This window comes from Trematomus bernacchii, unplaced genomic scaffold (assembly GCF_902827165.1).
Source record: "Trematomus bernacchii unplaced genomic scaffold, fTreBer1.1, whole genome shotgun sequence".
NCBI lineage: Eukaryota > Metazoa > Chordata > Actinopteri > Perciformes > Nototheniidae > Trematomus > Trematomus bernacchii.
In genome coordinates this window covers 4862726-4878904 of record NW_022987608.1, presented here as the reverse complement: position 1 = coordinate 4878904, position 16179 = coordinate 4862726, and the positions used below count along the sequence as shown (strand labels likewise).

General features: G+C 41.9%; 1 protein-coding gene across 7 annotated transcripts in view; it reads right to left on the bottom strand.

Moving 5' to 3' along the window:
• cald1a (caldesmon 1a) overlaps nucleotides 1–16179 on the bottom strand; it is a 49426-nt gene that overhangs the window by 10247 nt on the left and 23000 nt on the right. For 4 of the 7 annotated variants that reach the window (XR_004555973.1, XM_034131584.1, XM_034131586.1 and 1 more), the window contains exons 3-9: nucleotides 9855–9992; nucleotides 7425–7839; nucleotides 6809–6841; nucleotides 6498–6716; nucleotides 5164–5267; nucleotides 3714–3981; nucleotides 1915–2049 (exon numbers count right to left, since the gene is read on the bottom strand). Coding sequence is in view for 6 of the 7 variants with exons in the window: in XM_034131584.1 (XP_033987475.1) it covers nucleotides 1915–2049; nucleotides 3714–3981; nucleotides 5164–5267; nucleotides 6498–6716; nucleotides 6809–6841; nucleotides 7425–7839; nucleotides 9855–9992 (1312 nt within the window). In the remaining variant the exon portion in view is untranslated. The remainder of the gene's footprint in view (nucleotides 1–1914; nucleotides 2050–3713; nucleotides 3982–5163; nucleotides 5268–6497; nucleotides 6717–6808; nucleotides 6842–7424; nucleotides 7840–9854; nucleotides 9993–16179) is intronic. The other 3 variants (XM_034131587.1, XM_034131588.1, XM_034131590.1) reach the window with 3 other exon arrangements.

Here is a 16179-nt window from a genome sequence, read left to right as displayed (position 1 = left end):
GAATATGTAACTCAGAAGTTGGTAAGACCAAGGTGAAAATGTACTTTATATTCATCAAGTGATGAAAGTCAATAAGTAAATGCACTAAATAAATAACCACTTATTTGCTGGCAGATTAGCCATATCAACTGTTTTAGGTCATTTGTAGCTTCCACTAAGGGACAACACATAATCAAGTTGTCTTTTTTATCAAATGTTCTCATTAATCTAAAAGCTATTATCTCAGATGTGAAAATGTCCCCTTTTCGCTGTAGAGTATGATGAACTCAACTGGAAGATATAATAAACACTGCAGCTGTATCATCACCTGGTAACACAACGTCACACACACAGAATAAAGGATAGGTATGGAAGGAGAAGTACAAACACAGCACAGCAACAATACACACACACACACACACACACACACACACACACACACACACACACACACACACACACACACACACACACACACACACACACACACACACACACACACACACACACACACACACACACACACACACACACACACACACACACACACACACACACACACACCACACACACACACACACACACACACACACACACACACACACACACCACACACACACACACACACACACACACACACACACACACACACACACACAAGTACCTACAGTGAACATCACCACAAAGTAGAGCTGTGTCTGGGAGGCGAGTGCATTGGGGTGGAGAATGACAGTTGAACATTATTTACAAAGGTAACCACAAACAACAAGCCGAGCTGAGCCTCTCGTATGGATTCTCAGCGGGCCGGGCCAGATGGATATTACTGCTAACTGTCACTAATTAGATTTTCTCCACTGGCTGAAAATCCCCCTCGATTTTCACTGTGTGGGAGTTGGCTTTTGGCAACACTGGAGACATTTATTCACAAATGAGTCGATTAAACGTTCCTTGGCCGTGACAAACATTTATCTTCGAGTGACACAGGAAGGGGTTGATTCATTTTTCTGGGTTATCATGACACAGACTTAAAGTGAACAGTGAAAGGAAACTTGCCAGACTTTCCCACATCTCTCTTAGTTCACCGAGGCTCTTTCTATTCCTAACTCCCTCATCTCGTCAGAAAACACTTCATGCAGAGAGCTAGAGAGGTGAGGAGGGCAGATGCGGGTCATCTGGCGCTTGATCTCGCCAAATATTTTGAATATTTAGCTTGAGCTTTGCTGCTGTGCCGGATGAGAGGGATTTGCAACCGTTATATTGACTCCATTAAAACAGACAACTGCATTGGACGGGATGCAAATACAGACAGAAAAAAGACAACACAGGAAAAGAGGATTACTGTCTAAATACTTTAAAGTATCGTGATGAAACACCTGTGGTTATGAAGAGCTGACTGATCAATTGCAGGCCTACATGTTGACACATTGTAAGAGGTTGTTTAGAGAAATATGTAATGGCAATAAACAGCATTTAATTCGTTGGGGTGGTTGTGTTTTTTTGGTATTTTTTATTATTAAAATGAAACGTTTGTCTGCTTTAACACAATCATTAGCATTTCTTGCAAACCATCACTTATTTTACCGTCTATTCATTTATTTATCGCGTCTCTGGGGGGAACCTTTGGACTTTAGCCTTTGCAGACCATTTACACGCCCAAAAAGCTACAAAACGCACTAAATGAAAGGGGAAACCCAAAAAGCTAAATAAGACACCTTTAAGAAAATAATATTACTAGCTCTGAAATCCTATTTTCACATTTTCTTTACGCAGCATCCACCGATGAGACTGCTAAGTGGCTAAACTACAAATATATCACCACATAAACTAGGATGCATGAGGGTTAGGGAACGGTCATTTGGCAGATAAAACCGGACGGACACTCTCCTGTTGGACGCAGGGCAGAGAGGGGGGGGGGGGCTAAAGTGGCGGACTGACCTTCAGAGAGGAGCCTCGAGGGCTGACGCACTTGAAAGGCCGGCCCTCCTCGTCCATGTCCTCCACCTTCTGCCTCTTCTCAGCTGCCTCGGCTCTCCTCCTCTCAATCTCCTCCTTCATCTTCCGCTTCTCCTCCTGAGAAGAGACAGATGTGTTTTGAGTTGTTCAGCTGTTGCGCATCTGATCGCAATACGAGAAAGAAATTAAGTGGTAATCCATCATGTCATCTTTTATTTCACACTATGAGTTGACAGGAGATTTCCAGTTCATTTCAGCGGAGCATAAGCAGGTGGCGCTCTGTTCTTTGGAAGCCTCGCCATGCAGGATATTGCTGCTTATGCTAACTGCAAATTTGTCTTGTATTTACTCCAAACATACCGCTGTTGCTACGGGAAACCTGAAGTACACTTCCTGTGCACGAGTGGATTTTCCCTGGGAACAAACTACCCAGTGGGTGCAAAGTCTTTTTTAGAACTGGCTGAATAACTTTCATGTGCTTTATGGGTTATTCTATTGAATAGCAGAAGCCACAAACATGATAGACAACAAACAATCTGTGACTCTTTATAATCCATTCCAATGAAGCTGGTCACCAAATTCAATTACTCAAAGCTAATTCTTATTTACAGGGATCGTCTGCCCCAGGAAAAAACACGTTGGAAAGCTTGAGGCCTGCAGACTATTATTTTGTTCCCCTCAAATTATTATTGTATGAATCATTTGTACTGTATTCAGAAGAGGGCTGGTGTTGGCAGTATATCAGCCCTCTCCAGCAGCCTTGTCTTGGTTAATTAGGCTCTCTGTATCTCTGGGCCATCTTTTAATTACAAACCAAAAGGCCTCATTAACATCACACAAGAGGAGAAGAACAGGGGCAGATAGCGAGAGACGCGCCGCCACATTCAGAGCCAACATCAACAAAAGAAGAGCGGTCAGGGTAATGAGGAGAACGCAGAAGGGAACGTAGACGACATGGCGTGGTTAAATACAGATGTGAGCACAGAAGAAAGGGAAGGTTATCACATCGTTTATACATAAGGAAGACTTCTTTGTAAGAGGAAGGAATGACAAGCAGGAGTTACAAGTTGGGATCCCCAACAGGTCATGATGACAGTCAAATGTGACGCATTGGTTTCAGCCATCAACATGAGACGAGAAAAGAGGATGTGGGTTGTGAAATATTTAGATGTAACTAAAGAATTAAAATCATAAAAGTAAGGCACAAAGGGACATTTACTTGCAGCCCTACAGGTGGGAATCAGTCCTGATTAGCAAGCTAAGCTAACTAGCCTCTGCCATAGAAGTTTAAAGGGGTCCTATTATGCTCATTTTTAGGTCGTGCCTCTACCAATAGAAGCGCAAGTGTTACATAGTGGTGTCACTCTGTTACAGAAGTAAACAAGAGAAACTCCCTCTGGAGGGAACACAGGGATTTTAGCCTTAGCAGACCATTTACATGCAACCTGTATAACACACTACAGGAAAGGGAAAACTCCAAAAAGCAGAATAGGACTCTTTAAACTAGCTGGATTGTGCTCCAGTGTTTTGCACAGCATGGTAATTGACAGCATGTCTCCTAGCAACGCAGCCTCTCAGGTGTCATGTATGGGAAACACCCACACAAGTTGAGATGTTTTCACAAACATCTCTACTAAAATGTTTGATATGAAACACCACTGAAAAGTAGAATTTCAGAAGGATGAAAGGGAAAAAGAAACTCAGGCTGACAGAGTTGAACTGATCAAACTGCATCCATGAAGTGAACTGTAAAGAGAAAACTCAAAGTGTCTCTTCCTCACCTCCTCTCTGGCTTTTCTCTCGGCGTCCTCCTGCTTCTTCTGCCTCTCCTCCTCCTCCAGCACCTTCTTCCTCTCCTCCCTCTTCCCCTTCAGGTCCTCCAGCTCGGCTTCGGCCTCCTGCTGCTTCTGCCTCATCTTCTCGAACTCCTCGCTCTCGGTGTCGCCGCGGCGGCGCTTCAGCTCCTCCAGCTTGCGCTCGGCCTCCAGGCGGGCGGCGTCGTCCTGGTCGTCGGCGGCGGACGCCTCGGGGGAACGCACACTGCCACGGCTGGGACGGACACACGGACACGGGTCAGAGAACACAGGTGTGGAACACGACATTCAGGTTAACTCTTGACATTTGATACAAGGTGAATATTTAAGCAGATATTGTCTCTTTCATGGACAAGCAAACACGCAGACAGACAAAAACAAGTGTGCAGACAAACCAAGAATCACCTTTGCAAAGATAATGTTACAGCATAGCTCAGGTTCCCTCCTGAGGGACTAACTGCAGGTGACTAAAACACTCCTGCTCTGCTACAGCTCTCTACACAAACAGCTTGTTGCTTGAAAATCAGTTTCAGACACTTTTTTTATAATTATTTTATGCCTCAGGCGATACTTCCATGCTTTTATACCAGCAGGAGCGACAAATAATAAATGCGAACATTGCAACATTAGTGAGTTCTTCCCTGGCTAAACTGAAGCTGTTCAGCATATGCAAACACTGTGAAGTGTTATGACCAATAGGAACATTTCTCTTGCATCGTTTCTTTGAAAAAGACCTAGACTGCCATTGTATAATTTAGGAAATACAGGATGTGTTATGTTTCCTTAAAAATGTAATACCTTTTGCCTCAATTTAATGCTATTAACTTCAAATCTCATATGAATACATTTATTTTCCTCACACTGCTTACACAATCTTATTTTGGAAAGCAAGAGTGAGCCCTGTTTTGTTTTATATTTTAATCTTCTAGACTGACCTTTGAGAAAATAATATATAATTATATAATATATAATTCCACAACTGGATCCGTCAGAAACAGACACTGAGCAGTATAGTTATTTTTTCTTTTTGATGTTTAAATGCAAATATTAGTCAGGTTGAAGAATATTGTATTGTGCTGGCTTATAACATCCTATTTGGTCCCTTCCTTATAAAAAGGAGAATATATAAGTGTTATGACCTGGCCATTAAATGTATATTTTGATTCTTGATTTTTAAGCAACATTGCTTATCGCATTTTTTAATTTTCAGACACACATTCTTTACTCAAATTGGGACATGAACTTTGTTTTTTTAAATGATTCATCAGACCTGGCTATCCCCGATCTGGCCTCAGTGGAAACCCATGATGTCACTGTGTGTGTGTGTGTGTGTGTGTGTGTGTGTGTGTGTGTGTGTGTGTGTGTGTGTGTGTGTGTGTGTGTGTGTGTGTGTGTGTGTGTGTGTGTGTGTGTGTACCTCTGGGTCCTCTCAGGTTTCCTGTGCTGTTTGGGAGCCTCCTCCTCGTGCATTCCTCCGTTCTGCTTCCTCTGCTCCTCCCTGTCCCTTCCTCTCTCATTCACCTGCACAGAAACACCCGGAACAGTGAGCAAGGACGCGATTGGTGGGTAGGCTGATTGTCATGTGACATTGCGGGATGTCCAATAAATAAAGAGAACACCCCAAACAAAAACAACACAGCAGAACATCACGTCACACAGCGTCCACTCCAAACTACTACTGAGACAGGATTAACTAACATGTGATCAGCATGGGAGTGTGTCATCTAAACGTCATTCAACTCAAATAAATTATAATTATTATAAATCGCAATGCGTTCCCAGCCAGTCAGGATTTTAAAAAGCACCATATATGATCAGCCTGTAGCAGAGAGGGGACGTTTGCCTTACTGTTTATGGTATCTAGCCGTGACCACTTTAACATGAATTTGGCGTAAATAGCTCTTTGCAACAATCTTAGATTTAGAAAGAACTAACACTTTGAGCACCGTTGTTTCCTACGACATCAAAGGCATCTTGAAACTGATAGGAGCTATCTTTAAAAAGGTCACACAGACCTAAGCTGACTACAACATAAAACACTTTGGTCATAAGGGTGTTTTGTTTTTGTAAGATACGGTTACAGAAGAAAGTAAATAAGAGTTTTACAGGCACAGCTTATGGGTTGCAGGATTAATTGGAGGTTTTTATTGATGCTTCAAAACTGTTTATAGGCTTGCTTTAACTCTAAAGAACCTAATACATTATATCTTGGACAAGTTTGTGATTCAGTAGTCCAATTCCAATTTCCAAATGACATTTTCTTATTTTATCCCCTCATTAAAATTAAAATAAAACCTTGAATGGTGTCATACATTGACTGAAGGTATACGCATGATATAATGGATTCATGATCTACTTATAATGTCCGATGCAGTAAACACAGTTATTAGTTTGTGTCTCAGTGAGTATTTGGAGTGGAGTCAGTGTTATAAGTGTTGCTGCTCTCATTGCTGAGGTGGAAGACATGCAGAAAAAACACGGTGACCACGGAAACGTAGGCTCAGTTATCGCCAGTTTGCAAACGGTGCAAGCCACACTGTGACGACAGGGGGAGTCTGGGTAATTTCAGCATCTGGCTCCGAAATAAACGACCAAATCAACAAGATGAACATTTTTTTTGTGGTTAGATCTGGAGAATGTGTGTTTACTTATGTCTGTTAAGAAGATGCATAAAGAAACTGAAGTTACCCAGAGAGATTGTCAGTGCTGTGCATCACACCTCTACTGTAAATCTTACCACAGGAGTTATACCTCATTGTCCTCTGAATGCAGTATCTCAGAGACCTCATTGTCCTCGTCAGTGACATCTCTGAGACACATAGACTTATTCTCTGATGAATAATCTACATAATCATCCCCAGGTACCTCCTCAGCCTCCTCTGATGCTACTGCATTCTCCTCAGTCACTGAACTTGTTGACTTGACCTGGTTTGAAATCTCACTGACTACTGAATCTTCTTCAGTGGGTGCCTATGGGAAAGTTGTATATCATTTCTTTGAAAGAAAGATCAGTGGTTGCCTAAAGGATGTGCATAAAGCAGTCAAAAAATGGATGACCATACCTCGTTTTGCATTTTAGGTTCTTCAGATGATTCCTACAGAAACAAGCATGACATTTGCATGGACTATGAAAGATACATTAAACGGCTGAAAAAGGTGTATTCATATTATGTTTTAACACTGCGTTATGTAACAACCAGCCAAAGTGTAACACACATTCACTTCATTATGAAATGACAGCTACAATTCGGAAAATCTGCCACATTTTGGAAGAACAGCTTCTTTCCATCACCCCCATCCCACCACACAACACAATATAATAACTGTTTATTTAGCATTATGGTTATTTTTTTAGCATCTATTTATTTATGAACACCCACTCATATTTAAATGTTGTTGTCAGTAAAATGTGTAAATATGTACATTTAAACTCCTTCTAGAGCAAACTTTGGGATTTTACGTATATAACACACTACAGGAAAGAGTAGACCCTAAAAGCATAATAGGGCCCCTTTAACTAATTTTCTACAAAATGAAGGGAGATGTAACACATTTTGCATCAAAGCTGTTAAAAAAGCAGCAGATTATCACAAAATACAACCTTTATTAAATAATGAAGTGAAAATGTATAACATTGTGTCGGGTTATTACATAATGTGATATCAAATAGTGACTCACTTGGTCTCTCATGTAGGACCTCCTTGGTTTATCCTCCACCAGCTCCACTTTCTGCTCGTCCTCTTCATCCACACCTTCATCTGCTTCATCTCCCACTTCAGGAGCAGCCTCCTCCTCCTCCTTCTGCTCTCTCCTTGAGCTGTACGACTCCATCTTCTCCTCTTCATCCTCATTGTCACGGTTACGACCCCTGCGCGTGGAGGATGGCCTCTCCTCTTCTGCGTTGTTTTTCTCCATGGTGACGCTGCTGCTGTCGTTACCCTCTGCCGGGTCCACCTCGCTCTGTCTGTCCAGCGCCTCCTTCATGCGTTTCTGCCGTCTCTCCTCTCGTTTGGCCATGCGGTCCATCAGGACCTGCTCATCGTCGTCTGCGCCTCCTCCATAAGAGCTGCTCACAGACACCGTCTCGCTCACACTAGGAGGAGAGAGAGGGAAGACAAACATGTTATTGTGTGGCCTTTTGTGAATGAGGAAAATGCCTCGAGTCCTTTAACCATTGAGATGCCCTTGGTCAAGGCCATTGAATTCCATAGTTGTTAAGTGTTGTTAATCTTCAGGTAAAAAAAAGTAGGGCAAACTTCCCAAAAGAAACAAAACGTTCTGAAGTGACTGTGCCTCATGCACACCTTCTCTTGGTTGCAAAAAAGACATAATCCTGTGAAAGGAAATCAAGGTTTCCAGAGAGTTGCTGCAACATCAGTCATCCCTTCAGCCAGTATGTAGGCTGCTGGGAAATGGCTTTATTGGCAGGTCTTTACCACAGATATTCTTAACAACTATTGGTCAGACTTGAAAAATAAACAGAAAATCAGTACATTGCTCTTGGATTTCAGGCCTAGAGTTTAAATGGTATCCTTGACTCAATCGCTCTTTTGTATACATTAGAGGAGAAGCCAAGGAATTACCAAAGTCTGTATAATACATCCTCTGGGGAACGTCTGTACAGAATGTGATGAATCAAATAGCTTTACTTAAGTCTAGACTAAAGTGGTGGACCAACTAAATGGCTAAAAACGATTTATTTATTATGTATATTCTTCAATTTACATTATAATATTCTGAGCTAAAAGTCTGGCAAACATTATCCTTGCATTCACACAATGGCTATTCAACTGTAGGTCCAGTCTCAGCATCCTCCTGCACAATCCCCTTGTTGTTTGACTTGCCCAGGATGTATCTCTGAGCTCATAGAGAGGAAACATTCATATTCACAAAGCAGTGTCTGTGTTTCTGGATGTCAGAGCAGCCCACTACTTCCACTGGATCCAAGACAATTGATCTCATAGCCAAAAGAACGGCATAGAAACGGATATTGAGCCCCCTTTGTTCTAATGGCGGGCTTTCTGATGGATTGGTATGAGATCATCTCATGTCGACAGCTGGGACCGGGTAGAGAGTGGAGTACTTTATGCATTGGTTGACCTGAATGCATTCAAGGATGCAAAAAATAATGAATGGTTTGCAAAAAGCCACTTCACAAGTATTCCATCAAACAACACCTGACAATGTTACATGTCCTATATGTCCTCTTAGTTTGTCGTCCTAACGAGGCACAGCAGGCCTGTCCAGCTTTGGGTTTCTTTAAATGTTAAAGTGCTGTTTTATAAGACATACTCTTTATCTTAAGATTTTGGAGGCTGTATTTTAAGCCAGAAAACACATATAGTATAGTAAAAAAGTATCCATAAGGTTGGGTTTGATCTGCTTTAGCATGTATTGCTAGTGTTAGCATGTCCAGCTAACAGGCTACAACTGGCAATAGTTACTGAGTGTTACTTCCAAGGTTTCTGGGGTTCAAATAAAAAGGCCAGTTTAAGACTACTACCTCCACTGTTATGTCATTATTTCAATACTTTCACATTTTACAAGTATTAACGTTAGCACCTACCCTGCCTTACTAGGATTTAGTGAATTTAAACTCCAACAAACCCAGCAAAAGACGTATTATTTGTCAAACACAATGGTAAGTATTTACCCTAGAAGCCTTTTCTCTTTTAGTATTTAAAATGAATACACACTTTTCGTAAATATTAAGTAACATGTTTATGTTGTAACACAATGCCTGACTTAATATGTAAGCACCATTTCACATGTAGCCATCAAGTGAATACTCAAAACACCTTTACAGGTTTATCATTTTAGAAAAAGTCAGAAAAGTTCAAATATCAGCTATAGACAGGGTTTCAAACAAACGTGTGGTTAAGGTGAGCTAGCAACCTACTAGCTAACTAGCTAGCACCAGCAAATAGAACTAGCTAATTACAGGGAGAAAAATCTACAATTGCTCGCAATAGATGATATGGCTGCTTTTGTTTCCTTCTGTCTGGCAGTTTTTCTTCCTCTTGCCTCTTCACCTGGACCTGGAGCTGAGCAGTCGGCTGCTGAAATACATTTGTCACAGACAGACCCTTTGATGCTAATGTCTATCACCTGTGGCTGTTGGTCACGAGCAGACCGTCTGGCTGTCCGCTGGTGTCTTCACCATCCTTGCCCTTCATCCTCTCCTGGCGTGCCCTGCGCCTCCTCTCGCGGGCAGCCTCCTCCTCGTCATCATCATTTCTCGCCAACCTGAGGGAGACAAAAGGGAGGTGGTGACATTAAAAGAGATTTGAGTTTTCTTCAGCTTCAACTTCTTCTACCCTTTAACTTCAGAGTAGGAATCTTTAAAGTAGACGACTCCTTAAGTTGGAGCTTTTTTCTTCTCCTCTCCTATCAAGCTAACCTGTCAGCCGTGCTACAACCTATACTTCTTATCGTTGCTGCAGTTTTCTGATAAACTGATTCAAATCTCAGTCTGCAGACATTGGTGAGGACAAGAGAGCCAGAGAAACAGTGTCTCAAAGGTTTGTGTTAAAAGTTTATATTTCTAAAAAGGAAAAGTGCAACTTAGTATTGTATTAACCCTAACCCATTACAACACAAATATAATTGTCCCGTTTGATTGCTTTCACAACCTAAGAATGTGGGAAGGAATATAATGAAGAAAAGCCCAACCTGGAATATCTTTGGAAGAAATTAATACTATGCATAACTGATCAAACATTCAGTAGATGAAGCAAGGTCACAACATGCAGTTCCTAAATGATCATAGTTAAAACATATGTTGTATTACGCAGCGTCCACACGGCAGCGTGCGTTGAAGCTTGCCGGCGGGCGTGTCTGAAGCTCGACCAACAACCAATCACATAAATCTCCCGCCCCGGACACACAAGCACGCAGTTTGATTGGCTAGAGCTTGTACTGGCATATGATTTGATTGGCTGCCGCTTCCATAGAAGCTTGAAAAGTTGAACTTTTCTCAACTTTTGAAGCGAGCAATGGAGGCAAAGCGAAGCGACGGAACCACAATGCAGTTCGGCAAAGCGTCCCGTCACCCCATTCAAAGTGAATGGGAAGCAGCGTTGAAGCTTCAACGCACGCCTCCGTGTGGACGGGCCGTTAAGACACATAGGATTTTAAGAACTGCGCCTTTTTATTCCCCCATCTTGCCCTGCTATTAACAGGGAGAAATCCATTGTAAAAACAAACCGCCCATATCCCTAAGAGAGCAAAATCCAAAGCAAACATGCAGTGGATTATACATGTCTTTATTAAATGCAGTGGTTTAAGTAAAAGGGTGCGGCTGCATACAATCATCAACACAGCTCCATTGTTCACAGTGAAGTTGGCTAGTGCGCTACTGTATATTTATGTGCTTACATTTGATTGAAAGCTAAAAGTTGAGGCCTTTCTCTGGAGTCACTCTGGGAAATTCAGAATGTGAAATAGAAGAAGGCATGTTTAGGGGAAGAAACTACATCCAAAAAGTTAATTAACGAGACTACATTTGGTGTATTCTTCCAAAGTATTAAATCAGTTCTGCTGTGTTTCTGGCCACCTGACATCCATGAACTCAGCTCCATGCTTGATCTGTGTCGCCCCGACTGACCTTTACACTCCCACTGCTAACCACATGCCTAGCTACCTGACATCACAGCGCCTCCTTTGAGGTCAGCCAGCGAAGCGTGCTATTGCATGTTAATTGCAACATGTGTGGTGAGCCAAGCTAAAGCTGCTTGGGTTTATGTGAGGTTTTACAGCTTGTGAACAACAATTTCTTTCTTTCTTTCCTTCTCCTTCACTGTTTTCTCTTTCTCCCGTTTCGTTCTCAGATGAGGAATGTTGTCAAAACAGAACAGATGAATCTGTCAACGCCCAATCTGGACCTGAGGGACATGACATCGGTGACGTCAGGCAATGATTTGCACATGTATTTGTGCTTGGTTCAGACGATTCAGGATGTTTAAGGGTAGAAAACTAGTATAATCAATAATAATTAGACTATTTCTAGCCTTAACCTTTGTTTAGTACACTTTGTAACAACAGACAAAGGCTAAGATGTAGCAAAACAAAGAAGAAGTATAAGTTCTATATAAGTTTTGCAACGAACAAGCTGTCAATTGTCACTATGGGTGTAAATCACAAGTTTCCTCACTTTACAAAAATACCACAATCTGGTATATGCTGATATCAAAAAGTCTGCCATGATAAGATTTCAACTTGAATTAATTCAGGGGTCTGCGATCAATATGAGGTATAATATGCCTATTTAAAACAAGTTAAATGTATATTAGCTGCCAAAAATAAACTATGAGGGGTCTTCAGGAAGGAGGTGCACACAGTCAGGAATAAAGACACTGATGGGGAATTTCAAAATAAAGGTGTATCTGAAAAATGATGATATGTATTGATGTTTTCGCTTTGCATCAATGATATTGGATTGCTGATCATCAAATCGATACACGGATTCACACACAAATTAGCAACAGAGTTCATTATCGGTCACACTAGACAAAGTAAAACTACAGTACACTCACCCCTGTGAGTATCAAAGTGAGAAGGGTTTAAGAAAGAATTATTTTTTAAGAATAAGAACGTGTTATTTCTTCTTTTTAAAAGTTAGAGTCTACTTTAAATCTTTATTCTTCCCCCCCACATCTAAGTCTTTTTCAATAACCTTCAAACTCTCATACTTTCCCTGCAGTAGAAAGTACATTAACTCTTATTTAAATGTCGGAGCGAAATGTTTTTCCTGTAAAAAGAAAATAAAGAAAACGTGAAACAACTGTCTTAAACTCCCAAAGGAATGCGCCATCCCAGGAGCGGCACCACCAAATGTCATGAGAAAGAGAGAAAGACGACAGCTACAAATGGAAAAAAAAGAGAGCTGTTGGTGACGACGACAATCTCAGGGTTAAAGATTCCTCAAAAGGCGAGAAGAACAACCTCCTAAAAGCTGAATTAGCATTCCTGTCGATCACAGCCTTTGCTAGGGACACGTACACAACCAAAGGCCGCCTGATTTAATATCCCTTTCCTTGCCTAGGCCCCAAACTCCATCAGTGTACTGACACAGAAATATGGAGAGAGGTGAAAGCAGGGATAGGGAAAGAGCAAGTGAAATGGAGAGTGAGGATAAAAAGGAAATATAAAGCGGGGAAGGAAAGGGTGTGCGCGAAAAAACACAGGAGTCATCTGCAGATTTTATTATTTTGCTGCACAGAATGATTTGTAGTCACACTTCAAAACTTCAGGTAGAATCGAATACAGATTCTTGGGTGGCAGAGTACAGTATGTAATGAAAGCAAATGGCATGGTATTGACTGCCAGCTAATATGTACTTCGGCTATGTTACAGCTGAATAGGAAATGAAAAGACTAGCTACACATGTGTAGAAATTCCTCTCTTTGTTTCGCTGCATAGTACAGGAAAGCTGCTCTAAGCATTCACAAAGTAACTGTCTGCGTGGACACGAAACATTGCCATCAGCGAGCCTATTAGGGAGAAATATGTCTAAATATTATCTTTGCAGGGAAATATCTCAGAAATGTCAGTGAAAACAATTTGGGAAAAGCCCATGAGAAAATACTTCTTCACCCCTCCTCAAGAAGAGGGACAGAGGGAGAAAAGTAGAGAGGACGGGTCAAAAAGAAAAGCTGCTGTGAACAGAGGGGAGGTGAGAGAAGGGGGAGAGGGTGGGGGCTCCGCAGAAATGCTGACCCATTCCCACGCTGGCCTCTCTGGACTTTTTCCCCCTTCCTACGGCCGGCCCAAAGAACCGCAACGTACCCCGTGTGTCTCCCTTCCCCACCCTCGATCTGCTGGGCCGACTTATCATTCTCATTTGACTACGATTAGGCTTCAAAAATCTCCTTTCTGTGATTTAGAAGCCGACACACGTAGCTCAACCTGTCCCTTTTATCGCTTTATCTGTACGTCCCTTCTCTTCCTGACAGAACCAACAGGTTTACGACGCAGGGTCATGTTTGGAGCGGTCCGTTCACCCGGGGCAGGGAGTGTTTGGCACGGCTCATTCACGGAGGATGGGTGTTATTTCCTCGGCCCTTCCTGGTCTCTCAGGGGAAGGGGGCAGCACAGATGGAGAGGAAGAGGAGAAAAAGGGAAGAAGAGAAGAGAGCAGTGGCCGGGGGAGAGGCAGAAGGAGAATAAAAGGACACATTTAGGAGGGATGCAAAGGGAAGATGAGAAGAAGGAAGGTGAAATAGTTAAAGGAGAGTGGTGAGAAAGAGGAGGAAAACCGGTTCAAAAGTGGAAGTAGAAATTTAAACCGTACACAAAGTTGTGTGCGTTTAGGGACTTTTTTATAAATAGTTTTTCTTGTAAACTAAGCATTCCATCACTGTTATAAAAAAAGACTATTTCAGGCACATACCCCTTGGTCACTGATTGACTGGGAGCATTCCACATACATGTTTCCCTCTTTTGGTAAAAAAAAAAGAAAAAGCAATCGAAACATTCCTGTGTGTTTCATGAAACAGAAACGAACTATAGCACTGATGATGAGCAGGGGGGCTGAAGAGCAGGAGAGAGTGTGAGAAACAACGGTAGAGCAGAAAAACCTGTGTGTGTGTGTGTGTGTGTGCGGCTTTAAAGAATAGAACAAGAAGTGAATTGAAGCCCATAGCGCACCTCTATATCAACAATGTGTTTTTTTTTACAACTATAACTGAGGCTGATGTAAGACAGAACAGGGAAGGCTGTTCTCTCTCCAGACACACACACACACACACACACACACACGCACACACGCACGAGACACACACACACACACACTTAGTTGTCGTTCTGAAGTGAATGGAGCTTGTCAAACCCTCATCACCTGACGTTGATTCAAACACACACAAGCGATTTGCATGGTTAACTGAATGCATGCACTAGTATTTTGCACGTTTCCAGAGACTGTGGGACATGTACACACACACACACACACACACACACACACACACACACACACACACACACTACCTTACGCACAGACAATCTCACTGTCCCAGCATGTAGGAAACAGCTCATGGAGACCTGGCCAGTAAACACTTATAATAGCCAGGAATTTGGCATTTCTTCAGCAGTTATTATATGGCCCCACCACTCTCTCCGTCTCCTCACAGCGTGCTCAGTGATGGTTGAATGGAAGAAGGCCAATGAGACAACATGTGGTTTTAACTAGTCCGACCAAGAGAGGCATGTAAATATTGATTGTTTCAATATATTGGCATGAATGGAAACAATGTAGAGATGTAATCTTTTATCAATAACAGGAGCGGCGTGTCGTCTGCCAGCTTATTGCTGCTCCGACCAAATAAACAAACTCCTGCAGAGCTGAAAACGTAAAAGTCCGAGGCGCTTACAACTCTGGCTCTTTCTCACTCTCGGTCCATTTCTCCTTCGGTCCGTCATCCCTTCCCACTGTAGGCTCTTCTTAGTCTGCATTTTCTGCCAAATTCCATGTTCTCAGTGTAACATAAACACTCAGAAACTGCATAAATATTTCTAGCAGCAGGGGGTTTATGGGGGATTTTAAGCTATGAAACATAACAACGGCGTTAACCTTCACTTCAATCAGCTATTTAGAAGGCATCTGGGGAAATGAGGCATTAAAGTCTGAAAGGGAAAAGATGCCAAGAGGGAGAATATCGCAAAACTGTTACACACACATTAAGATATTCACCCTGAAATGGTTCCAAAAGGTATAGATAAAGTCGCTATGGAAATAGTAGGTGCGTATGAGTAAGTAAGGCATTTTCTCTTTACAGGGTCCACTTACATTTGATTATTAAAGAACAATCATGCAATATTTTGTATTTGTAAATGAAATCTAAGTCTACCTACACACTCACAGACGAGACTAATGACGTTTCATTCAACTCAAAGAAGCATTTTAGCATATTTTAGCTTATTGTTGACTTTTTTTGGCCCAAAACTCGACCCCCGTTCACCTCGTTTATCACCTAGAAGGCAGCTGTTATCAGTGAAAAAGATCTGATAAACACACCTCAACTATCTACCAAGCACTGACAGAATTAATAACTTTCTGGAGAAACATTTAAACGTAAAGGAAACATTTCCCTCAAGAGTTGGTGGAGACCAAAACAGAGCTAAAAGTAGGTGAATTTGGATGACCCTGAATTTTATAACCAAGTATATCTCCTTAACAAGTTTTGGATGCTGCAGAATTTCTTTTATACAAGAAAGGTTATTTTACCTTCAGCAAATGGCCCACACATATTCTTTGTGTCATAGAAATGTTATCAGAGAGAAACATCTATGCATTCAGCAGTAGTCAGCTTGTTTCTGTGTCATCAGTGATGGAGTAGCTGGCTTGAACAAAATCTTCTCACAGATACATCCAACAGACGAGTGACCTTGCTCGGTATCTGCATCCACATCAACCTCGTCCTTAATTGGAAGCCGAGCT